This window comes from Diadema antillarum, unplaced genomic scaffold (assembly GCF_040938485.1).
Source record: "Diadema antillarum isolate AM-2024a unplaced genomic scaffold, OU_Dant_1.0 seq00000043_RagTag, whole genome shotgun sequence".
NCBI lineage: Eukaryota > Metazoa > Echinodermata > Echinoidea > Diadematoida > Diadematidae > Diadema > Diadema antillarum.
Genome location: NW_027271155.1, coordinates 173,708 through 201,186, shown reverse-complemented (window position 1 = coordinate 201,186; position 27,479 = coordinate 173,708). Strand labels below are relative to the sequence as shown.

Genomic DNA, 27,479 nt, shown 5'->3' with positions numbered 1-27,479 from the left:
TTTACATTGCACTTACTGTCAGAAATGCCACTACATTGATTAGGTGTTGTTTTGTATTTTGCAATGACCTCATATCAAAGGTCAAAGGATATGTACAGTTTATCTGCATGCTGTTCAATGATAGTGTTACAAAGATTCATTCCCCTCTATCACTATTTTCTGCAGTCTCTCATAATCCCCATTTACACTACATTTGTATGATTCATGTATTGATTAATCCTCATACAACATATGGCTTCATAGGATAAAGGTACAAAACAAATATTCGGGCAAAAATTAGACAAAGAAACAACAACCCAAATCAGAAATGTGTTGGCTTAGATGCCACTACATATATATGGTGTAAGTCTGTAGCAGCTGCTTGGCACTCCATGGTGATGAGCTTAAAAGTCTGTTCTACCATATCATGAGGCAGGATTCCACATGAATTTGTTTTCAGCTGGTATTACCTCCACCAAGGAGGTTATGTTTCTTACGGCATTGGTTTCTCTGTCTGTCTGTCTGTTCATGTGTCTGTCTGTCTGCTTGCAAAATAACTCACCAAGTCGTGAACGGATTAGAATGAAACTTACAGGAAAAGTTGATAATGACACAAGAAACAGATGTTTGAATTCTGGTAGTGAACTGGACCACTGTCTAGATCCAGGGTTTATTTCTTATTTTTTGAAGGATTCTTTATCATTGGTAAAAAGAAAAACTATAAATGAGGGAGTTCAAGCCGTGCATATTTGAGATGTGTGTATGCGCACTGAGTGCGCGCTCTAGGCGCAGGAGGAAGGTGAGATACGTAGACAGACTCTGAGAGGCTTGAAAGAAATCTTTATCATTGGGGAAACTTAGGCGATTTTCAGCAGGATGTGTGTATGAGTGGAAATGAGCTGCTTGGCGGAGGTCTGTGCTCTCTGAGTGCATTTCTAGTTTCAAAATGCATCCATCTGTAGGCATCTTTAAGTGTGCTTTGGTCACATTTCTGTGGCCTGCCTCAGTGATGCTTCATAATCATGGATCACATTGTAACAGAATCTGTTCAAGGATTCAGGTGGGTCCATTCAAATAACATGACCAACCCTAAGGTGGTAGGATGCAAAATTCCGCCTCACACAAATAGGCTTAGCCCTTTCTACAATATCAAAGTTTAGTGACTTCGTCTTGCCAATGTATCCAGTGTGGAGCACAGCACATGTTGATGGAACTGTTTATCAATTATCAATTCTCTGTCCACCCTTACAAAAAAAGTTGAATGGTATACCATTGAAGTTACCATTCATTTACCCTTCAGTATCTACCATTTGAAATATTCTGGTTTTGAATGGTATACCATTCAGTCTACCATTCATTTACCTTTCAGAAGTTAACCCTTCATTTACCATTCACCCTTCAATCATTTACCATTCAGATTACCATTGAAACTAATTTAAGTAATTGGAACATCTAATTTGCATACCATTCATTTACCCTTCATTTACCATTCAGAACTACCATTGAAACTGATTTAAATAATTGGAACATCTAATTTGCATACCATTCATTTACCCTTCATTTACCATTCAGAACTACCATTGAAACTAATTTAAATGAATTAAATTTGCATACCATTGACCATTTACAAAATACCTTTCAGTATACCATTCATTTACCCTTCAGAAATACCATTCAAACTGATTTTCTCTACCATTCATTTACCATTCACCATTTAGAACTACCATTCAAGGTCTACCATTCATATACCATTGAACTTACCATTCAGCATACCTTTGATATACCCTTCAGCATTCACCATTGGTCCACCCTTCATTTTACCACTGGAACTTACCATTCAACATTTTCACCTTTCACTCGGCTGTCATCATGTGTCCACCATTGACTGGTATACCATACAGATATCATTGACTTACCATTCAGCATCTTTGAAGGGTATCCCAATGGTATACCATTGGATTACCACTCACCCTCTATCACGCATCGCACTCATACAGGAGAATAGTCATATTATTTTTGTACATGGTTACTAACGATATTCATTATGCTCTAATTATTAATATCCACAAGTGCTGCTTAAAGGGATCGTACAGTTTTGGTTGAGACCTAATTTCAGGTTTCTAACATTTTTTGGTGAGATAATGAGAAACCTCTTATGAAATATGAAAGAGCGTGTAATTCTATGAGGAATTCAAGGTTTATTTGATGAAAATTGGTTTTGAAATGGCCGAGATATCCAAAAAAGAGCGATTCTAATAAAGTGTGGGACCCACACTTTATTACAATCGCTTTGTTTTACTTTGTTTTTGGATGTTTCAGTCACTCCAAACCCGATTTTCATCAAATAAACTTTGAATTCCTCTTAAAATGGTATGATCTAGGTATACTACATGTATATCATGAGTCAATGTTTTCTTGGTATCTCGCAAAAAGTAAAAAGCCCAATTCTCATCTCCACCAATACTGCACCATCCCTTTAATCACAGTTTGTGATGAAACATAATGCATACACAATTTCTAACAATGTTAAAGGTCAGTTCCAGCATAAATATGAAAAATGACAATGTTTTCATCATTTTCCTTAAATTTTCAAAATTTGGATTTTAACTAATTTGAATATTCATGATCGTTACCATTCATTTACCATCATTTACCTTTCATCTACCATTGGTCTCGTGTACATTTATACAGGGGCATATCATATAACGGATATATGTATTTATATGATACAGTCAAACCTGCCTTAGCGGCCACCTGTCTATAGCGGCCACCTGCCTCTCACGGCCACTGAAAAATCTCCTGAGAGTAAAGTCCTGCCAAAGACCCTGTGTATAGCGGCCACCTTTCTAACGTGGCCATGCAACAGCCACTAATTGTTTTCCACGGTAGATTTTAACCCGTCTATAGAGGCCACAGACCCGATGGAGCCGTATACACCATACCATATTCATAGAGACAATATGATATATGTATTTCATAAATATATAAATTATGATTATAAATGTAAGCTATTAATGTCCCACAGTAATTATAGACTGAATTGCTCAAAGAATGCCAACCTAAAAAGAGATAACAATGATTCCAAAACAGGCATTCATATCAAATGAAAATATAGTTTGCATATAAAGATATTCATTAAAAACAGTTGAGGGGGGGGGAAATAAAAACAACCACAAGAACAAAACAAATCACGAAAATCTAGAGCTCTATCTTTAGCATGTGTCATCTTCATGCATTCTAATACTAATCCAATAAAAACTAACAGAGAACCAGCGATATAAAGAACCTACAGAATAGCAGCGTGACTCTCAGCATGATTCTAGAACCTACCATTAAAGTATTTTTGACCATTAACAGATATTACTGACCAACCATTCAAATATATTTCACCATTTACTGTGGTTACCACTGATCACTCGAAACCTCCTACTGAAATAACTTTCACCATTAGAGTTACCAGTAACCACTGCAAAGCTCGTTGAAACTCCTTTCACCACTACATGATACGTGGACGCATGTCTACACTTTGTAATACTTGAAGTAAATCAATTTAGATCTTAAAACTTAGTCTTCTTTATAAGTATGTTGTTGAGACGGTTGAATGGAAATCAATCTGACTGCATTGATCAGTGAAAAAAAAAATGTTTCTTAACACTATCACACGCTTTAGTAAGGCAATAGATAACGGAAGGCGAAATTTCACAGGTAGTGAAATGATTATAGTAACAAATACCACTGGCAATGCACTGAAAGCTACCATTGAAATCCCCTTCAAATTTGAAAGTCATGACTGACCACTTGAAAACTACAAGTGTAGGCCCGACAATTCAAAAAACAGTCACCACTGACTGTTACCTCAAACCACTGATGTAAACCTTACCATTGAAGTACCCTTCACGGTTGACAATTGCCACTGACCACTGGAAACCTACCATTCAATTAATACCCTTCACCTTTGAGTTACAACTGACCAACTACCATTCAAATACCCTTCATCCATGAATTACCACTGACAACTAGAAGTCTATCATCCAAAGACCCTTCACCATAGAGTTACCACTGACCACTGGAAAACTACTATTCAAAGACCTTCACCATTCACAATTTACCTCTGACCACTAACCACTGAAAAACCCTTTGGTTAACAGTTTACCTATGACTGCTAGAAACCTACCATTCAAAAACCCTTCACCATTGACAGTTACCACTGACCACTGGAAACCTACCATTCAAATACCCTTCACCTGTGGCAGTTACCAAGACCACTGGAAACCTACCATTCAAATACCCTTCACCTTTGGCAGTTACCACTCACCACTGAAAACCTATTATTCAAATACCCTTCACCATTGGCATTTACCAAGACCACTGGAAACCTACCATTCGAATACCCTTCACCATTGACAGTTACCACTGACCACTGGAAACCTACCATTCAAATACCCTTCACCTTTGGCAGTTACCACTCACCACTGAAAACCTACCATTCAAATACCCTTCACCATTGGCAGTTACCAAGACCACTGGAAACCTACCATTCAAATACCCTTCACCTTTGACAGTTACCACTCACCACTGAAAACCTACCATTCAAATACCCTTCACCATTGGCAGTTACCAAGACCACTGGAAACCTACCATTCAAATACCCTTCACCTTTGACAGTTACCATTGACCACTGGAAACCTACCATTTAAATACCCTTCACCATTGACATTTACCACTGACCACTGGAAACCTACCATTCAATTACCCTTCATTATTGACAGTTACCACTGATAACTGGAAACATAGCATTCAAATACCCTTCACAATTGGCAGTTACCACTGACCACTGGAAACCTACCATTCAAATACCCTTCATTATTGACAGTTACCACTGCTCACTGGAAACCTAGCATTTAAATACCCTTCACTATTGACAATTACCACTGGAAACCTACCATTCAAATACCCTTCACCATTGACAATTACCACTGACCACTGGAAACCTACCATTCAAATACCCTTCACCATTGGCAGTTACCACTGACCACTGGAAACCTACCATTCAAATACCCTTCACCATTGACAATTACCACTGACCACTGGAAACCTACCATTCAAATACCCTTCACCATTGGCAGTTACCACTGACCACTGGAAACCTACCATTTAAATACCCTTCACCATTGGCAGTTACCACTGACCACTGGAAACCTACCATTCATATACCCTTCAACATTGACAGTTACAAATGTACCACTGACCACTAGTAACCTACCATTCAAATACCCTTCACCCTTGGCAGTTATCACTGACCACTGGAAACCTACCATTCAAATACCCTTCACCATTGGCAGTTACCAAGACCACTGGAAACCTACCATTCAAATACCTTCACCTTTGACAGTTACCATTGACCACTGGAAACCTACCATTTAAATACCCTTTACCATTGACATTTACCACTGACCACTGGAAACCTACCATTCAATTACCCTTCATTATTGACAGTTACCACTGATAACTGGAAACATAGCATTCAAATACCCTTCACAATTGGCAGTTACCACTGACCACTGGAAACCTACCATTCAAATACCCTTCATTATTGACAGTTACCACTGCTCACTGGAAACCTATCATTCAAATACCCTTCACTATTGACAGTTACCACTGACCACTGGAAACCTACCATTCAAATACCCTTCACCATTGACAATTATCACTGACCACTGGAAACCTACCATTCGTATACCCTTCAACATTGACAGTTACCACTGACCACTAGTAACCTACCATTCAAATATCCTTCACCATTGGCAGTTACCACTGACCACTGGAAACCTACCATTCAAATACCCTTCACTATTGACAATTACCACTGACCACTGGAAACCTACCATTCAAATACCCTTCACCATTGACAGTTACCACTGACCACTGGAAACCTACCATTCAATTACCCTTCAACATTGACAGTTACCTTTCATTACCTTTCAATTACCCTTCACCATTGACAGTTACCTTTCATTACCTTTCAATTACCCTTCACCATTGACAGTTACCTTTCATTACCATTCAATTACCATGGATGATTTTTGTAAAGGCAGATTCAGGAGGGAAGTTAGGGCCATAGCATTGTCAACTTCTATCCCTGCAAGGTGGATTATACTCTGATTGAGCACTTTTACTGCTGCTAAGGGATGAACCAGTTTTCTGGACTTTACCGTAGTATCTTTTCCAAGTGTGACAGGGTTGGGGTATTTTGGAAAGCACCGAGGAACCTTCCAAACTGCCAGATTGTAGGCTCAGGCTAGATTGTGTCGCAGGCCCCCTCCTCTGTTTAGGAATGGCTCCTCCCTTTTTACATAGATAGACTCTAAAGGCCCGAATTCATGAAGATGGTACAAATGAAACTATGGTCTAAACCATGGACAAAAACCATGGAGCGCCAAGTGTTGCACGGAATATATTTCGTTACGAAATTGGTCATTTCATCGACAAAATGACCGTTTCGTTAACGTTTTGTTAACAAAATTATCATTTCGTTAAAAAAATGTTAATTTAGTTACAAAATGTTGTTAATTTAGTTACAAAATGTTGTCATTTCGTTACAAAATGATCATTTCATCGACGAAATGATTGATTTCGTAATGAAATATTCCATGCGACACTTGGCGCTCCATGGTTTTTGTCCATGGTTTAAACCATGGTTTCATTTGTACCACCTTAGCGAATTCGGGCCTTTGAATCCCCTCTCGAACCACCGCGCCTAACAATCTAAGATTACAACCCTGACCCTGTCACGGTTCAACAGCCAACTGCCACCAAAGGTCAGTCAGCGTGATGAAGCGTCCCAGAGAGCACGTGAAACAAGTTAAGTCCAGTTGACTAGATTTACTGATATAGTTCATGATCTGCTTTACCTGGATGACTGAGAACATTCACAGACGTTATCATGAGTTGAAATAATTACAGTCATAATAACTCTTATTGCGTTAAACCTTCTACAGGAATTGAAGCATTTGAGAAAGCTGTTCGCTGCTGGCAGACAGCTCTCCATATTCAAAGTCAGTCCCTCCCAGAGACAGAGACACAGGTGAGTTATATTTCAATGTTTGATTATTATCCCTCATAGATGTAAAAAGGTCATTTGTGCACTATATGTGAATTGAGAAGTCAGAACAGGGAAGTAATATATTCTGATGTCTTATTTCCTACCCTGAAAATATAACCTGAGTGATTAGATGTTAGAACAATAAGAAGCATTTGCAAACAAAAGCCCAGGCCTCGAATTAACCGACGGCCACCGATGGCCATGGCCGTTGGTGCCCCTCTGGTTGGCCGCAATGCCTTTTTTTCCTTGATCAAAGTTACGGCCAAAAAAAATGTGCCCTTTTTCTTGTGGCCGTGGTGCCCTTTTAGAATGAAAGTTATTATTTATGACGTATAATATGCCCTTTCTCAAAGTCTACACTCTAATAAGCTTGAACAACTTTCCTGATCTCAAATATCATACCTTCAGTTCACTCGCGTCCCAATATATCTGATTCAAACTCACAGTATCTTTCCGAGATACGAGACGACGTGTACGTACATGTACGCGTACGCCCGACCGGCTTTTACCCTCCCGACTGCCTCCGCAGCGCAGCGGCCATAGAGTTACTAGCTAGGCAGCGGCGGGCCGGAGCAAGTAGTCGCAAGCCATGCTGAAAAATGCCAGGCCTGTCGGACGGCTGCGAGCATTGCCATCTCTCTCGCTCTGCATTGCATGCCCGCATGCTCAAGCAAAATGGCGCCAGAAGTGCTCCAAAGCGATCTGCGAGCGCGGCGTATGCGTTGAGAACGTACTGTATTACAGAACCTACATCGTATTGCGTATGGCCTACTGCCTAACGTCGTCTGCTGCAGAGAGATCTTATGCGTGCGTGTGCTGCTGGAGTGTAGCAGCACGGTCGATAGCATACAGCTCTATGGGGCATTCACATCACGTATAAACACCCAACATGCCCTTTCCAGTGTGGCCTTGGTGCCCCTCTGACTGACCTAAGTGCCCTTTAATGGCGGGCCTCTTGGAAAAAGTGCCCTTTTCTAAATGGCCTTGCCCTCCAAAATCCTATTTCGAGGCCTGAAAACCATTTAAAAGACACGTAGGAAGGGCACAACATGCAACTTGTATCTACACAGGAATATTCGAACGTTTGAGATAGGCAATATATACAGTAACATGCCACTGCTTTAGTTGACTGAGTAGGTTGTTCAAGACATCTGGTCTGTAATGTCTGATTTATTTCTGGGCTAAAACAGGTTTGGAGTTTACAGGGTGATAGTGTGTCGAACAGCGAGTTTGATATGTGTGGACATTGAGTTTAGGATAAAGCGAAACATATTATGGAAAAATGGGAGAAATTGATTTGTTGTGTACTTGTACATGAATATACATGTTTGTAGAATGTGAATGTCTTGAAGCTTCAGGGTATTAAGCAATGAAATAAAGGCTCTGTATGAGATAGATTTGTAGAATTAGTAATGTCATTTATGTAAAAATTTTATCACATGAAATTATATACCCTTTTGTTAAAAAATGTATGTCCATGAACTAAAATTGCTGTTCCATTCAAGAAGGGAAATTATTCCCTGTCTAATTAAAATGTTGAAATGAAAGTTGCTGCAAGCTTTGTCACCCTTATATGATGCAAAGAAACTGATTGGCTGGTCCAGTGTAGAACATAGGATATTGTACACTGTTGTGTGCCAGTGGTTAAACCTAAAATGAAGTTCTCACAACATTCATTATAGGACCTACAGCGCAATATTGTATAAAAACGTAGACATAGTGATAGACATGCCAAAAATCTGATAGGTGATAGGAGCTATGGAGACTTCTTTCTGATACACTGGGATATGTTTGACTTTCAAACAGGAAGCTAGCAGCACCACTCTGACCAGCCAGCTAGAGAAGCTTGTGGATGCAGCCAGTGGCCTGCAGCAGGAGATTGATAGTACAGCTCTAAAGTTGTCTACCTGTAATTGTGGGGATGGAACACTGGACATCAGCCATGGCAGCATCTCCTCCAGAGAGAGGGGTACATCTCTTTCCTACAGCTTGAAGAGTGGGAGCATCTCAGACTCAGACTCTTTTGTGTCTGCAGCAGAGGTAGGGACTTGTGTGTAGTGGGACTTTTGTACTTTCAATGCTGATCTGGTATTGAGCTGATAAAAGAAATTCTCTTTATCTGAGTTATACTGTAAAACACAGTATTTTCGCGGCATTAAATTTTCGAGAGTTGCCTCTAACATTCAGTGCATATAGACCGATTCGGGTTTGTTGAGGGCAGCAGACAATTTGTGGCACTGGGCGCAGCCATAAGCTCATTTTGCGGTGTCCCGGCCGACCCCCCTCCTCTCCCCCCACCCCATGGGCAACATGTTTATCGCGCACTTGTAACAAAGGTTCGCGCACTGAGCAAGCATTCGCGCACTCAGTACGAGACGCCCATTGGCTAAAACAACCATGCATCAGCTTTTCATTCCCTGCGCGTGAGAGGGGTGGGGAGAGGGGGGGGGGGGGTCGGCTGAGACACCGCAGTAATGGCGCTGCCCATGCCAAAAATACACATAGCGCGTCGCAGAATCGGTCTATAGTGTAAACAAGAACTTTCATGTACATTTTAATAACTTGGCTCTCGTGAAATTCACAAAATCAAAATGTACACAAACATTCCTTGTTTTACACTATTTTGATGCATTTTCTGCACTTAGTGCAAATGTGGAAGTTTTCACATATTTTGTGCCACTTTTGGCTAGTGCAAATTCCAAAACCCATGAAAATATTTTCACAATTCTCTCTGCACATTTTGAATGGGTTGACAATTGTGCAGCGCAAATTTAAAAACCTGCGTACACATTTTTTTTGAGCTGCTCAGCACAAAAAAATTAATTGCACAAAAATATTAATGGTTATAGCATGTGAGTATGCTTTTCCTTAGGTATGGTTTAGGGTATCTAATAAGAGATTTTTATTTCACGTTAGTGAGAACAGTTGATGTTTCAGTGCTTTAGTATGGACTAATCACCTGAAGCTGAACATATGGCATACTGTCAAATAGGAAATTTGTGCACATTTTACATAACATGAAGCTTTTGTGAAGTTTTGACTTGTTACATGTGATATTAATTTATATCATGATTTTTGTAGGTCTATTGCAGGGATATAACTGGTATGTGATTTGTGGTTTTCTTCACATTGGCTAGTCCTGTAGCCTGAGTGAATTTATTGTTGCATAATGCAGACCAGTTACCTTTTTACCATAATGTGTGCTGCCAACACCCATTGCTACCATAGTAGGGGTGAGCTGTGGGTTGTGATATTAAGACATGTGAAATTCATCTTACCAGGCTGAGCGAGAAAAATTACCCTTGCAAAAAAAAAATACTAGTGCAAAAATTTTCACTTTAACATCATGTGTCCTCGTACCTTCCTCCTCCGTATAAGTTAGTAAATACAGTGATTAAATGAATGGATCTAAATGTTCAGAATGTTTGTCCTTTTTCCTTGCCCTCACTAGCTTGAAGAGCTGTCATCTATTGCAAGTGGCATAGATTTCTTCTCTGGTGATGAGAGCTCCCAAGACCTGTATGAGAGAGCACTAAAAGTTGTAAGAGAAGGTGGCGTCCAGGCAAGAAGGCTTAGGTACGTTGTTATGCAACTTTTGCTCTGTTATACTAACTTGTGATAGCACTTCAATTAGTCACAAATAAAGGTTGAATGATAATTCACTTTAAGTAGTCACCAATGCACAATTCTCCAATTTTTTGACTTATGAATAAGCATATTTGACATGTCAAATCATGTCAATCATTTTATCCCTCAAAACTCACATCTATCACTCATGATTGCCTACCGTAAATGTGTGAGTATGTTCTTGTAATCTTTCTGCACAGTGTGAGAATAAAAATGGACGCTTGAATGTTTGGCTGTAAAATTGTTATATTTAGCACTGGCACTGCATGTAAATATTTCATTTTTACTTCTACACATGCACAAGTTCAATTGTATGATTAGGGTAGTAACAGAAAGGCTTTTAGACAAATGATTGGTTTAGGTTTGGTAAATAGTATAATAGCCTTAACCCTATTCTAACTGGGCTATTTGAGACCAAGGTTTTACTGGGGGGGGGGGGTCAATTTGACCCCCCCCTTCAGATCTTGGCCGCCGATCACGCGATTGCCGCAAAATTTTGCCTGAACATAGAGCCGGATGTCAACTACAAGATTACATGGTCATACAAAAGAAAAATTTTGATTTTCTATTTTTAGTAAATTAATTATGCAAATGTACGCATTAAATCATATTTTCACTTATAACTCCATTAAAAAGACTGAATGATTGCTAAATTTTTGTGTAAGAGTTCCTCGAGACACTTTGAACAATTTTCTTGTAAAAAAATAGCACAATCAAAATCAGTTTCTTTTGTTTTTTTATTGCTTTGTTAATTTCTTATGTATTTTGCTGTTTTTTTGACCTTTTGTTTTCTATTGTTTTTTGGCCAAAATTTGTTACAGGCACTTTTTCAAGCTTATCTACATTAAAATTGATTAATTTCAATGGATAAAAGTTGAAATAATCTAATTTATATCAATTTAACAAAAAAAAAACACACAATTTGCATTGGATTTGCACACGATATCATGAATTTGAGCCATTTTCGGGTTGACATGCATACGCAAAACATTACGTAACTTCAGAATGGTGTACCCGGACATCGCAAATTTGGTCTCAAAATATGCGGGAGACTTCAAAGAAAAAAGTCATGAAACGACGTGTCAAAATCCTTGCGCGTTGCGGAATCGCGGTGCAAAATGTCGAGGGGGGTCAAATTGACCCCCCCCCCCCCAGTAAGAATAGCGTTAATAGTCAAACAGATTAAGGATCAGTGATAAATGAAACTATTCTGCCATTAGTAGGCAATGTCAGATATTGATCAAGTTCATATTTTTTTAATGTGACATGCTGTGGGAAATGATTTTTTTTTTCCAGGTTGTGTCATTGGTTGTGATGCCTTAAAACTTGTTGTGACATTACTTGCTGCCTCACACCACTTTCTTGCCTTTTCCACAAAGTGTCACAAAATGCATTATTTTGGGGGTTGTCGTCTGTCCGTTTCTTCAACTTCACCACTGAAGCCCAAATAGCATCTAAACTTTATGCCTGATAGAAGCCTGTCAGGTACCCTAACAAATTATGACATATTACTTAAATTTGTAAAAATTTCTTCACATAATATGAGAATATAAAGTTCTTTGTTTATCTGTCTGTGTTGTTTTTTTTTTTTTTTTTTTTTTGGGGGGGGGGAAAGCTGTACTAACTGCTAGATCTTTTGCTCAAAAGACTTTATGTGGGGGGAAATTCTGTGATTTAGCACTTTTCTTTTGGATTCTCACTGCCAGTAACAAGGTATATAAATACCATATTCCAGCACTTTTAATCCCTTGTGTTATTGCTAGGGTTTTTATTTAGCTTACATCAGCCAGGAGTTCAATTGAGCTTTTGCAATTATTTTCTGTGTGTTGTTCACTGTGCATCTCTTGTATTAAAATTTGTAGATTTTTTCCTTCTTCTGCAAAACTCATTGATAGATTTTAACCACAGTAGGCAACTATCATTCTCAGGAGTATGGAATATAAGGTTGTTCAAATGGTTCAAATGACTCCCATAGCAAGGCCCAAAAGCCTCAGGCGTAATATTTCAAAAATCTTCTGGCCCATTCTATATCAGCAGGTTGAACAATTAACATAGATTGTTTGTTAAAATCACTTAGAGGTAAATAATTTACGTTGTTCATAGCAGCGGCAGTATTAGCCTGTGTGGGCATCAACAAGAGGTAACAATTTAAGTTTGGGCAATATTATCAAAATTTAAATTTTCCTTCTGTTCTTCATTATGCATAATCAGATTTTTGACAGGTCTTTTTTCATAGCAGGGATTGTTCTCAGGGGCATGTTTACACAAAGTTGTTCACATTCCACAAATGGCCCCACTAGGGACCCAGGGAAAGGTCTCTAGAGCCAAAATTTGTTACTGGATGCAAAGTAGTACAGCAAAGTTGTACTATATTCAGATACAACTAAAGTTCACTAAAGATGCATGAGCTGAATATCATTGTGCTCCATACCAGGCTGTAGTGAAGCACTGATACTATACACAGCAAAAGTTATGCTTCATTGAATTTGTTTCTCAAGCAACACAGTTCATATTGACAATCCCCCTCCCCCCCCCCAAAAAAAAAAAAATAATAATAATAATAATGATAATCTACCATTGGAATCAATGTAGCATGTGATATAAGGGCACACAGGCCATCACAGTAGCATTATAGCAGTCAAGTGGGTGCTCTATTTCTAGTTTTATACAGTTTGCAAACATTCATTTTCCCGCTGTTTTGTATTCTCCTTGCTGTAGAACCAAAGTGCTCCTATGCTCCAGTGATGAAGACTTTCTTGCCAAACTCCACTGCATACGTCAAGCCACCATCATTCTCTTCCAAGACAAAGCAGTCCAGGACTTCTTCACCAACATGGGCTTGCAACTGACTGCAGACCTATTATGGCATGCCAACTATGTATGACATTATTTTCTTTGATTATTTTAAACCTGTACTACAAAATTGTGCTTGGAGCAGAAGATTTTTAAGGCTGTCCTTGGTCATCTTTATACCTGTTGGTTCGAATGTATTTTCTTTTTAACACGTTAGTTTATGAAAGAACTAAGATAGCCTTGTGATGTGTGTGTTTATCGTCATGCAATGACAACAAGATAGAAATAGATTTTGTGTTTTTTGGAAAGACCTCAGTCTCCATATGAGATTAAACACTTCACATACAGGGGCCACAGAACTTGGGGGGGGGGGGGAGGGGGGAGGGGGATGGCTTGGGGCTACAGAGCCAACGCAGCCCCCTTCCTTCCTGCAGCCCCCCACCCCCTTAAAAAATATTCAGTGGCCCCTGCCATAGTAATGTGAGTAGCATTCAGTGAGTAGAGTTTTGACTTTAATGAATGTCTGAAAAATGACTTTAAAGAAATTGAGCTTGACCTTGGTATGTCCTATGAAAATTGATGTGATTATGCCAAAATCTAAGATCATCTTTCTAGTATACATATATGGATACACACATACATACTTACATACATACAAATATTCATACTAGGCTACATCAAGATTATCATACAGGTGTTAAATTAAAAAGACTAATCCCAGGCATCACTTGGTGGTGTAAAGCATATTCATTGATGAACCTGATTAATGTCTTGTGCTACTTAAGCAAGAAAAAAAAAAGAAAAAAATAGTGTGTGACCTTACTAGGAAACTTCGACAGTCAAGCAACATTAGTTCAGAGTACAAGTGACAGATGATGTAAGACCAACATCTTGCAATGATGCAGTGAACTTGATGTTCAGTAGACTTACCTTGGTTCTATTTAACAAACTTGATGTTAATTAGACTTACATTGTACCATGGTTGTCAGAGGCTGCTCTCTTCATTCATTTTCATCTGAGCTGGTAACAAATGAGATTATTTTTAACATTGTCCCTAATTGATGCCATAGATATCTGACATTCCCTGAAATTAAGAAAGCAATATGTCATGCGTATCAAATATTCCTGTATGTATTCCAGGACACTGAAGGTTTCATCAAGGCATATGATGCCATGATTGCATATGTCAAAGATGCAGACAACTGGAAGGACATAGAAGAAGAACTACAGGGGAGAAAGGTATTTGAATATTTCAGCTATCACAACAGTTTACCTTTACTTTAATGCCCGAGATTCTGGAACAATGCTGTTGTCTCAGCAGTGTTGGGCTTTCGTTTCTTGCTCATCTGGTCTAGTTCTTCCATTCTTTTCCTTTCCTTTCCTTACGTTGCCCTATCTTTGTCTGTCTGAGGTGACGTAAATCATTTCCAGGGAAGTGGAAGTGTGGACTAGGGCCCATTTCATAAAGCTTTCTCCACCTGTGTAACACACATTAGTCATAGTTACTGTAGCAACAACTGTGATACTTGCTGTCGATTTGTTGTCTCTTGGCTGCCAATATAGTGATTGCAGTCACTACAACTTTACTTTTATCAAACCTGTATGAAATGGCCCCCTTGTCAGTGTTAAGCGACTTGATGCTCTATCCTTGCCCAGATTAATTGGATCTCTTGTGTGCCAACAAACTATCACAAAGCTGATTAAAATATAAAGAAAATGTATATGTAAAAGGAGGGCTGTTCTCATTCATTACAGTGAAAAATGTACAATATATCATCAGCTTGATCCACAACTACCTGGTCCTGGTACAATGTGCAATGTGACTGTGCTATGCACAACTATGCAATGTCCCACAGATGTTTTAACCACCTTGTGGTGGCAGGATTGGGGCTTGTGAGGTCCAAGTTGTTGGCCCACCCCCCCCCCCCCCCCCCCCCCCCCCGAAGTTTCGCGTGATGCTCTCACCGCGACATTTTATGACTTTTTTCTTTCAAGTATCGCGCAACTTTTGAGACCAAATTTGTCGGTCCTGGGCATACCATTTTGAAGCCACGCCCTTTTGAAAAAAAATTTTTGACCCAAAAATTGCTCAAAAAAAACATGATTTTGTGTACAAATCCAATGTAAATTGACTATAATGTGTTTTTGCAATTGATTTATATAAAAATAAATATTTTTACTTTCAATTGCTGATAATGATTTAGTTTAGCCTGATTATGCTTTAAAAAGTTTCCGCGACAAGTTTTGACAAAAAACCAAAAAAAAAGTAAAAAAACAAAGAAATACATAAGAAATTCAATAAACAATAAAATACATAAGAAAAAATTATGAAGCCAAATTTTTGCTTCAATATTATTGTTGTGGATATTGAAAAGAATATGTTCACCAAAAATTAGAAGTCCTTGAGCTTTATTTTTTGATTTATAGGCAAAAAAATTATTTTTGCTTAAATTAGCATAAATTAATATAAAATACATCAATTAAAATTTGAAAAATCTAACTATACAGTCTTGTAGATTACATTGGCCTCTACCTTAGTGCAAATTTTCGCGAGGACAGCGCTATCCACAACCGAGATCTGAAGGGGGGCCAAAAAAGCCCCCCCCCCCCCCCCCTTCCCGGTGGTTTCAAGTCCCTCAAAAAAACCCGGTGGGATTAGGGTTAAAAAACATTGTTCTCATTTGCCTACAAAACTTATTTTTTGCTCCAAAATGTACAGAAATGCATTGAAACTGTGTGGAATAATGCTGTTGTACACGATCACTTTTGGGTAATGATGAAAATGTTAAATATTTGCCAAAAATGTTTGCTGGAAGTACAACAGTCACTCCTAATCCTGGTTGCTACCTTTTTTTTTTAATGATTGATTATCAAAAATCAACAGATCGGGCGACAGCAGTACTCACCGATCTTCCACACTAAAGTTAATGGCATGGAGCTTGTTGGAAAATATGAATGCTAGGGTACGATTGATCATCCCATGCAGTGGTGGATCCAGAGGGGGCCGCAACCGGCGCATGCCCTCCCCCCCCCCCCCTTTATTTTTGGTTAAAAACAAAGGAAATAAAAATAAAAAAATAAAATGAAACCCGGAAGTGGCTCCAGAAATATTAGTTGCCAACCCCCCCCCCCCCCCATCCCCCCCCCCCCCCTATTTTACAGAATTCCTGGATCCGCCCCTGACATGACATTTTACCTACCCGCCATGCTCAGTGGGGAGGGCTCTTCTGGAATAAAAGTTCTGTACTACGATCAAACTATTTTACACTTTTGATCTCGAAATACTGCAAAACATCTGGCATTTTAGACCCACATATTTATTCACACTTATTGTAGTAAAAGATGTATTATCATGTCTAGTTTTCACCTCAAATGTATTATGATGTAAAAAGTTGTAAGTATGTTCATGTTTCATGTATTTTTAAACTAGAGCTATTCATTGACCTGTACTTATTACTGTACCTTTTCAGAACCTTTGTATTAGCATTCATGCTATTTTGTGGTATCTTTTATCCTGTATGCACGCATGGAATGATATGTGTCTTTTGTTATGAATTAATCCATGTAAACATGTGAACAGTAGTAGTAGTAGTAGTAGTAATAATAATAATGATAATAATAATAATAATAATAATGAAATTATTGTTATTATTATTATTATTATTATTAGAAGAAGAAGAAGAGGAATAGAGAGACTCTTATAAAGCACCCATTCTACCTAAAAAAGATACCAGTACTCATAATTAGAAAAATAAACTTCAAACTATAAACTTTAAACTTCAAGCTTCAACAAGTAATACAATGGACTATAAATACAGGGTGGCCCAGAAAGAACAGAACACTTAAGATCTTTAATTTCAGCAATATCGTTGCAAATATGTCATTATTTTGCATACTATTGGAAAGGCCATTCTTTTTCCAATAGAATGACACCAAATTCTTTAATTTTGGTTGATGCGTTATGATTTCAGGACCATTTTTGTCAACCCTTGCAATTTTCAAAATGTGATCATTTTGCACTCTCAGAGATACCGAAACCAGCGAGAATTCAGCTTGCCATAGAACCAGTAGTGTTCACAATGTGTGGAATGTGGGGCGGAAGGTGATTGTTATTGTCCGTTATCATTGTGAATAATGTGAATGTCATTGTGCATATCATTGTGAATGCTACTGGTTCTATGGCAAGCCGAATTCTCGCTGGTTTCGGCATCTCTGAGAGTGCAAAATGATCTTTCTGGGCCACCCTGTATAGTGTTATAAATATAAATATAAAATGATCAACATAATGAAATGTCCTCCATAATGTAGCAGTTTATACGTCAAATATTGCACATGGATACAACAAAATTTTGCAGAAGGATGCAGTCATATAGAGAGATATCCCGTGATGCAGTCTAATATCTATGATGGAAGATTGATGCTTTTCATGTGCTCTCTTGCCCTGTGAGCTTGCTATAATGTTTGCTTGTGGAAACCTGAAATCTTTGCCTCTTGTTATTGCTCTTTTAGTATTTCAATGGGCATAAAGGGTACATCAAAATAAAATTGGTGGTAATTACGGATGTGACTGCTCCTTGAAGATTTCCTACATTTTCTGTAAATATTGGAATATAGATCAAGCTTTCCAATTCTTGTTGCCTTATCTCTTTTTATCAATTCATTCCTGCTAATAGACAAATACCTTCAATAAATATTTAAATTCATATATTCCTTTTAAGATACAGTGTTCATAAATACTCAATTCCAACTTGTTTTCTTGCTCTTCTTTACCCTAGGTCAGATTTCTGTCCTTCTATGACATCGTTCTGGACTTCTTCTTGCTAGATGCCTTCGATGATCTGGAAAACCCACCATCCTCTATCATATCTGTCATTCAAAACAGATGGTTGTCTAGTAGTGTCAAAGAAACTGTGAGCATCTAACTTCCTGGAAATGTAAAAAGGGTCATTTCACAGTGCACAATGGTTATGTAGCAAGACAAAATAATGATTGAGCTTAACTCAGAACTTAACTCAGGCTTGGCATGTGTATGCATCAATTCTGCATAGAATCATTTCATAGCAAAATAGCATAGATGTACTGTAGCTCATGATTTTCCCCCAACAGACAATGTCTTGACCTGTGAGCTTTGATCACTGTCATTCTACATCTATGCAGCCAAATGATTATTTTTATTGTATAGCAATATGGTATTACCACTGGACGTTACTAATTGTAGTCATGACTGAGAATTGCCTATTATTGTTTTTGTTTTCCAAAGTGAAATGCCTGATTTTGAAGGAAAAAAGTTGATACACAGTGATAATCATGATGATGGTGATGATGCTACTTGCTCATGACCTGCACACAACATGATGATGGTGATGATGCTACTTGCTCATGACCTGCACACAAAAATTGACTGCTTTGATTTTAGCTGATCACAGATGATATAAAAACAGAAAAACTAGATTAAAAAATGGTTGATGAATATGTGGTAGGATTCTTTACAGTACATGAAAATGTCTGTATCTTTACATCTGTAGATATGAATGGAGTTAACTGTTAAAGCATGTGATGTGTTAAGGTTTGGCAGATTTTTTCTTTTCTTTTCATACATTGATGTCCAATTTTATATGCATAATGGAAATGATCTACCTTTGAGTACTGTATCCATGGTGTTTTTGTTAGTGTTGAATTTCTTTGCCAACTCTACAAGTCCACTAATATTTGTTGAATTAACAGCTCATGAAAACACTAGCTTTTGCACCTCCAATGCATTGTACACTGTATATTGTCACCAATGTAGAGACAATTCTAACTTTTCTTCTAAAAAGAAAAAATACTTACATTGTATTTATCATTTTGTCACTGTGGTTCTCAATCACGAATACATCCACTTGCAAAATTGTCTTGCAAGTCTCAATTTGCAAAATATTTCTCTTGCAAAATATGTCATGTGCTGTACTATTGGTGGCTATGTTACGTGTGTATACCTTTGACACTATGCTTTTAAGCATTGTTCAAAACAAGGTTAAGTTCTACATCACCCAGTATTTTTAAAGCTAATTGATTGATTCCAATCACTTATGGCAATATGTGTTGTGCACTATATTTGTAAATAGAATACATGATCTTGCACTTATTTCCATTAGAAGGAACATGATTTGGGTTTGCACATGAAAATATAGTATTGAACAAAGACACTTATGTTATAATGAAAATTATATGACACATGCATTATTATTGTGTCTCTTGTCTGTTGAAATTTGCTAATTGTGATTAAACCTTTGTTGCAGGCCCTTGCTACAGCTGTGTGGTCAGTGCTTGCAGCCAAGACAAGAATGTTACAGGTAAGTTGGGATTTTTGCTTTGCTCATTCCAATTGTCAAACTGCAAGAATGCAGTAAAGAACTCTCTTTTCTATCTACAGTAGCAAACCTTGTTGTCTTTCAAATTGTCATGTAATGTTCAAAATGTTTGAGACTTGCAATTTGCCCTTACAATTTTATAGCACATCAGAAGAAGTACAGATATGAAGAACTGTCATTAACAGTTAACATGCCATGTCCCCATTCGAAGTATAATACCAACTAATTATCAAGTGCCTTGTTCCTCAATTGTTTCATACTATTAGGAATATTCACTCAATGCAAGCGTGCACATAATGTTTCCTCTATTCATGAATTATAACAATGTTACTGAGTGAAAGAACTAGAGCTTTTAAATGATTTACAACAATTTTGTGAGGTAACCCGTAACAAGTACATGGACACCTGTTCAAAGCAAACACACATTGTTCACAAAGTGTATTTCATGAACTTCATGAAACTCAATGACGACAAGACTGAGTGCCTCATCTTTTCTTCTCCACAAATGAGAAACAAGATTGTCTCCATGGATTTTCAGGTCGGCGATGTGTCTGTCTCTCCTGCAAATAGTGTCAGTAACCTTGGGGTCTACTTTGACCAGTCTATGAGGATGGATAGGCATGTTTCGCAGGTATGCCAGACTGCTTACTTCCAGCTTCGTAACATCGCAGCTATTAGACCTCTGCTTACAAGGACGGCAGCAGAAAGCATCATCCATTCACTCGTAACATCAAGACTGGATTTTTGTAACAGTCTTCTAGCTGGTCTTCCGTCTGCAACCTTGAGCAGACTTCAAGCAGTACAGAATGCAGCAGCACGCTTGCTCACCGGGCTGAGGAAGTATGATCACATCTCCCCTGTCCTGGCTGAGCTGCATGGGCTTCCCATCAAGAACAGAATTGATTTCAAGATCTTACTGCTCACTTTTAAGGCCATTCATGGTCTGGCCCCAGGATACCTTTCTTCCCTAATCGAGCAACGGCAGCCTCGCCCTGGCCTTCGTACATCTGGCCTTATTCTCCAGGTGCCCATCACACATTTCAAGGGATACGGAGACCCGGCATTTTCCTCTATCGCTCCTCGCCTATGGAACTCCCTCCCATCTTTTCTCAGTGAAATTGACAAACTGGATCACTTCAAAGCCTCACTCAAAACTCGCATTTTTCACCTGGGATTCAATTACTAATTGTCTTGGAGGAGTCTGCGCCTTTGAATGTTTCTATAACAGATATATGACACCATACAAATGCTGTGGATCATCATCATCATCATTTATTTGAGTGTACATGTTTTCGCAGAATAGTACAGTGTTCAACCATTCCTTATTTTATATTTATACCCCCACCCACACTTAGTGTGTATAGGGGTATATAGGAATCAGTTGATATAACTTTATTTCCTAAATTTGATTTGTACCTTTTGATTTGTACCTTGTACCTTGTACCTTGTACCTTGTAGTAGTTATCCCCGAAGACCTCCGCAAGGAAGGGTAACTCAGGGCTGACGAGAGTGGTAGCACAAGTTTATTTTGCTTTGTTAGAGCTTTGATTTTTGAGTTTGGTTTTGAAGACTTCTGTACTCTTGGATAATAATTGTGTCTTTTGGGAGGTCGTTCCAGAGGGAAATTACATGTGGGAAGAATGAGTTTGCTAGCTGGCTTGTGGAGATGAAGGTCGATACGGCGTCGTACTGCTTGTCGTGTGTCCGCCATAGCCTGGTTACTTTCTTTGAGGCGTATTTGTGGAGATCTAGGTCAAGTTCACCATGGACGAGCTTGTAAAAGCTGATGAGGCGTAGACGTTGTCTTCTGTCCTCCAGGGGAATCCAGCCAAGTGTGTTCATCATATTAGTGACACTAGACTCTCTAGAGAAGTTCCCTGTTATGAATCGGGCTGCACGCCTCTGTACCATTCCAAGTGATTTGGTGTTCTTGGCGGTGCCGGGGTGCCATGCTATGGATGCATACTCAAGATGGGGTCTTACTATAGTGTGGTAGAGTCGTTCTTTAACTGTTTTAGAGCAGTGGTGGAAGTTCCTTTTTTATGAAGTTTAAGGCCCTTGTACCCTTATTGATGGAGTTTTGAGTCTGTTTATCCCATTTCAGGTTGTTTTCTATGTAGATCCCTAGGTACTGGTGACTGTCGACTTCTTGGAGGCGTTCGCCAAGGAGAGTTTACTTGGTATGCCCTGGGTCGTGTTTTCTAGAGATTCTCATAACGGAGCATTTCGTTGCATTAAATTTTATTCCCCATGTGTTTGCCCATGTGACTAGATTGTCAAGATCTTCTTGCAAGGATTTTTCTTCTGAGGGGTTAGATATTGTACGGTAAACTTGCAGTCATCTGCGAACAACCTCACTGTGCTGTTGGCTGCTTCTGGGAGGTCGTTGATGTACAAGATGAACAAGTGGGGGCCGAGCACAGTGCCTTGTGGTATACCGCTCAGTACTGGCTTCCAGTCAGATGTTTTACCGTTGACGACTGTTCTTTGGTGACGGCATGTCAGGAAGGATTTTATCCAGGCAAGGTTCTTGTTGCAGATACCATACATATGAAGCTTCTGTAGTAGCTTCTGATGTGGAACGACATCAAAAGCTTTACTGAAGTCGAGGACGGCAATGTCACATGTATCTTTGTTGTTGTAGTTTGAGGCAAGATCATGGATAGTAGCTACCAGTTGGGTTTCGCATGATCTACTCGGTCTGAAGGCACGCTGGTAATCAGTGATGATTGAGTTTGTGGAAAGATATATTTCCTTTCCTTATTTTTGTTTTATGATTCATGTAAAATCAGGTTTTAGATAAATTAAAGTTATTTGCTTAAAGTCGGACGATCGTCATCCCTAATGGTACGTGAACTCCGAACGACCGAAGTTTGTGCATGCAATTGCGCAATGCCAGACTGGGTGCTATATCCATAAACGTGTGGGGCAATGCTGCCACTGAGACACGTGTGTGTGTGTGCCTGTGTGTGTACGCATCATACACAAACATTGTGACCGCGAGCTGCGGTGATTGGAGGAGAGAGGCCAGAAGACGTGTGGCTCTTTTGGCCTCTCTTCATGGGCATGCGCACTGAGAGTGTGCGTCCATTCGGAAGCTCTCGTGGCTCGCTCGGACAGCCATTTTGGGTCAGAAGATTTGTAGCACAGAACTCTTGTAGTCTAGAGTGTTGTTCACTGACCCATTGAGTCAGCGCTATTCTCATTCGGTGTCTCTACATTTGATACAGAATGGGGGAGGCAGCGTGTTGGGTTCGTCTCAGTGCCGCACAAACCACTCGCCACGATTGTATGTCTTTAATTTATTTATCGAAACAGTGAATGTATTTCATCATCAACAATAGCAGTTTAATGTCAGAAATTTTGATTTGATACCCAATATGTTTTGGGGACAATGTTTGTTTATGTGAAAGAGTGTGTCTTTTTTTTTATTTGTATACAGAATCCCACTGGTTTCTTGGCTAAGATGTATGCCATATCACATCATATGACACCAGCCCTTGCTTGGGGATTCATGGGTACAAACGAGGAGCTGAAGGAGATGATGATGTATTTCAAGGTTTGTCTTGAGTGTGGTTTGTTACTTTTGAACAATGTTTTCTTTAATTCTATTTAAATGGCTGTACACTTCCATTCCCCCTTGTCTACTTTTTGTCTAGCCCACCGGAGGTGTGGGGAGACTAAGGGATCGCCTGCGGCGTCTGTCCGTCCGTCCATCCGTCGTCTGTCCGTAATGCTACAAAAACGTGAATAACTCTCTACTGAGGATTTCAATTTCAATCAAACTTGGAGGGAAGAGTGGTTATACAAAGTTACACATTTTACCAAACATGAAGGGCACCTCAAGGTCAAAGGTCACAGGCAGATGTCAATGAACTTTAGGGCCCAATATTAAGTTTTTAGGGGGTGTTTCGTTTATGGCTCGTAACTTTTGATGTATCTGTCTGTTTGATCAAATTTAGATGGTAGATGTCCCTTGGGAAGTTGAAGGTCACCACAAGGTCAAAGGTCACAGACAGGGGTCAACAAACTTTTAGGACCAAATGTTGTTTTTATGGCGCGTTTTGATTATGGCTCATAACTTTTGATCCCTTTGTCCGTTTGTGACCAAACTTCTATGGTAGATGTCCCTTGGGGAGGTGAAGGTCATCACAAGGTCAAAGGTCACATACAGGGGTCAATGAACTTTTAGGGCCCAATGTTAAGTTTTTATGGTGCATTTTGATTATGGCTCATAACTTTTGATCCCTATGTCCATTTGTGACCAAACTTGAACTGTAGATGTCCCTTGGGGAATTAAAGGTCATCACAAGGTCAAAGGTCACAGAAAGGGGTCAACAAATTTTAAGGGCCCATTGTTAAGTTTTTATGGCGCGTTTCGATTATGGTTCATAACTTTTGATCCCTTTGTCCGTTTGTGATCAAACTTGGATGGTAAATGTCCCTTGGGGAGTTGAAGGTCACCACAAGGTCAAAGGTCATAGGCGGGTCAATGAACTTCTGGGAGTTAGAAAAATATTAATTTCTTGTACGCGAATGGGCGAGACACAATTTGGCACTTGCATTGTGTAAGTATGCAAATTCATATTATTTTAAAGTACTTACAGTGTACTGCCCATTGTGCCTCCTGGCATGTAGGGTAGCAATGAAGGTCCTCCACTCTGGATGGGTTTTAGCCTTTTCTGGACACCTTTTCATGTCTGGCTCACAGATTCCATTTCCTCTACTGTGCAAGGCCAGGTGGTCTGGGGTCATCTTCTCTTTCTTCTGCCTTCAGGTTTCCAGTTGAGGGTTACTCTTTGGATGCTGTCTTACTCGCTTCTCAGGACACATCCAGTTCAGTTCCACTGTCACTTTATTATGATCTTATCCATGCAGTGTTGTTGTCATCTTGTTGATTATGTTAGATCTTCATTTGATATCATCCTATCATCTTGATCAACATGCACTGGTCTGTCATACCCAATATTTCTAGACATAAAGTTGATTTGCACTAAACAAATGAAATGTACAATGTATGAGGAAAGATGCAACAATGATAAAGATATATTTCCTGAGCATCAGCTAAAAAGAGAATGAAACTGAAATTAGATGGCATTACAAAATGCCAGCTGCCAATCTACAAATTAAATCTATAATTGTGGAGTACTTTGGAGGTTTCCATTTAAGACAGACAATGTTTACTTTTATATAATTGATCTCTTTCAGAACCAAGTCTTGCAGTTCTGCCGTGATATCTTTTCATTCAAGCGCTGCCGCTACTCGTCCATCCTTGAACTCTCTGAGGATATTCACTTGCTGGCAAGGGAGTATGGTAGCATCATAAACCACAAGCTGAATGCCACTGATACCCTGCCAACAGCAGCAGTTGCTTTATGAGTCATTGCTCGATTGAGTCCATCTGTGAGATGCACAACTAAATTTTCCCTATGCAGTGCAATCAAAGTCATGTGTAACTTTCTGACTAAACCTTGCTTTGTTTTGCCCTCCTAAGTGTGGAACACTGCATCAAGAGCTAGATAGCCTTCTTGATTCTGGATTGCATGATTTAGACAAAAGTGGAGGATTAATGATGATATGTACAGTATACAGGTGAAACCTGATAATGGAGATGTTAAGGACTATGAGATTTATCTGTTTATTGATAAGATCTTGCTAAAATTGATGCTTATAGGTTGCCACATAAATACACATGTGTATGACTACAGACTGTTGCTACACACAGAGTCCTACTTGCAAGGGAAAGTATCATTGTGTTAGTATATGTTTGTGTCAAATGAATGAGTACAGAGATAGTGCTTTTGTGTTTGTACAGACTGTAAATCCATATTTAAACCACTTGACTTATCACAATGAATTTTAATTTCATTTGTTGGTCTACAAGTTTGAATATCATGTGGAGGGGGCAGGAGAAGAAGATTCTTGTTGCTTTCATTGACAAGTTTTCTTTGGAATTACCATCCATGCAGTTGAGATATCTGCCAAATAACCCATCTCCAATGACTGTGTACACATTGCACTGTGAATGTTACGGCAATGTTGTACATCTTGGCTCCGTGTGTGATGAAGTGTGAATGTGTGCCACATGCTTGTCTGCATGTTAATATGTACAATATTGTACACCTGATTGTTTATCCATAGACTACTGTATACACCATATATGTACCGGTAATGGAATTTTCATTTTCGTGAATGTCACAAGTCAGATGCTAATCATAAATTTTAACAACACACAGAAATATCAACTCTGATCTTGACAGGAATGCAACGTGCACGTATACATTTCTCCATTCTTTTCTGTACACCATAATCGAGAATTCAACCTCTCACAAAACTGTCAGAGAGTCCCTCTTTGGAAAAAAAAAAAATTAAACTCACTAAATGTATGGTGTTTACAGTATTTGGCAATCGTTCATTCCTCACCAACCACCACCCCTTTTTCAATCTTCTTGTGAGCAAAGTAAACAAGGGAAATAATGATCATTTTACTGTTAAAATCTCTTTGATCAAAATTTCCTGTTATATATTTAAAACTTTGCTCAAATATTGAGATTATTGTGCATATGCATATGTGTTTAAAAATATCCATACTGAGTTTATTTTTTGGCAATAATGATATCTTTTGTGTTTGCGTTTGTTAAAATTCTGACCACCTTGTCATATACATGGCCCAAGTTTAATAACCTCATTAGAAATCATATTGAGACAGAGGAATACCAAGTTGCTCAAATAGGGCATAATGGCCATTCCCCCCCCCCCCCCCCCCACCCCCAACACACCTTTTTCAGATCTGTGAAGTCCAAATATCTTTAGATGATGGGGTTTAGCTTAAGTCATGCTGTATTCAATAGGCAAAAAAAAAACCTGTACACTGTTTGGGAGGAGATCTTATTGGTGAAGATAGCACATTTACTTTAGATTTATTACACACGTGTAGGCTTGCAAGATAAAAATGTTATCAATACTTTGCAAAAATCATCCTTTAGATGCTGAGATGCAAAGCTTTTATACCTTAAATGTCCTCTTCCCTACATATGAACCAGATGCACTATTAAGAATAAAAACACCCCCCCCCCAAAAAAAAAAAAAAAAAAAGAAAAAAAGTTATGCATGTGTATTCCCTATGGACTAATTCGTTTTGGGTGCTGGTTTTTATGCTAATGTCTATATCAACCGTAACTGGGGGGCTTCAGTATGTGTAGCAATAGCTAATTTATACACTGACACAGCAATGCACCTGACTCATTCCATAACCCATTGAATTGTCTTTTCTTATTATTTTGGAAGCCCCCAAAGCATGGCTGACATAAATGGCAGTGTTTTAAAACCGGATTGGTCTATTTAATTGATTTGTAACAAGCTCAGTTCCCATATACTGTATTCAGTGGGGTATATCAGTTTTTCCAAATCCAATCTTTTTTTAATACACTTAAGCTGTGCCAAGTCTTCATTGAAGTAAAAGAGAAAAGTTTTTCGTGGTGACTTCAATTCAAACCTTATTTCCTGATGAAGCCAAAGAAAATGTTAGTCCCTCTCGACAAGTTTGCCCTTCAGCAAGGCACTCTATCCACATTGCTGCTCTCTCCACCCAGGGGTATAAATGGGTACCTGGTACAATGAGAATGTTT

The 27,479-nt window shown here is 38.8% G+C and overlaps 1 protein-coding gene across 1 annotated transcript in view; it reads left to right on the top strand.

The window, feature by feature from the left end:
- The window catches only part of LOC139725479 (mitoguardin 2-like), a 40,982-nt gene extending 14,551 nt beyond the window's left edge, over positions 1-26,431 (top strand). The window contains exons 4-12 of the mRNA XM_071636554.1: positions 6,978-7,063; positions 8,888-9,121; positions 10,533-10,657; positions 13,427-13,586; positions 14,642-14,740; positions 18,277-18,411; positions 19,780-19,833; positions 23,294-23,410; positions 25,060-26,431. Of these exons, the coding sequence (XP_071492655.1) occupies positions 6,978-7,063; positions 8,888-9,121; positions 10,533-10,657; positions 13,427-13,586; positions 14,642-14,740; positions 18,277-18,411; positions 19,780-19,833; positions 23,294-23,410; positions 25,060-25,230 (1,181 nt within the window). The 3' untranslated portion in view covers positions 25,231-26,431. The remainder of the gene's footprint in view (positions 1-6,977; positions 7,064-8,887; positions 9,122-10,532; positions 10,658-13,426; positions 13,587-14,641; positions 14,741-18,276; positions 18,412-19,779; positions 19,834-23,293; positions 23,411-25,059) is intronic.
- The last annotated feature ends 1,048 nt before the right edge of the window (positions 26,432-27,479 follow it).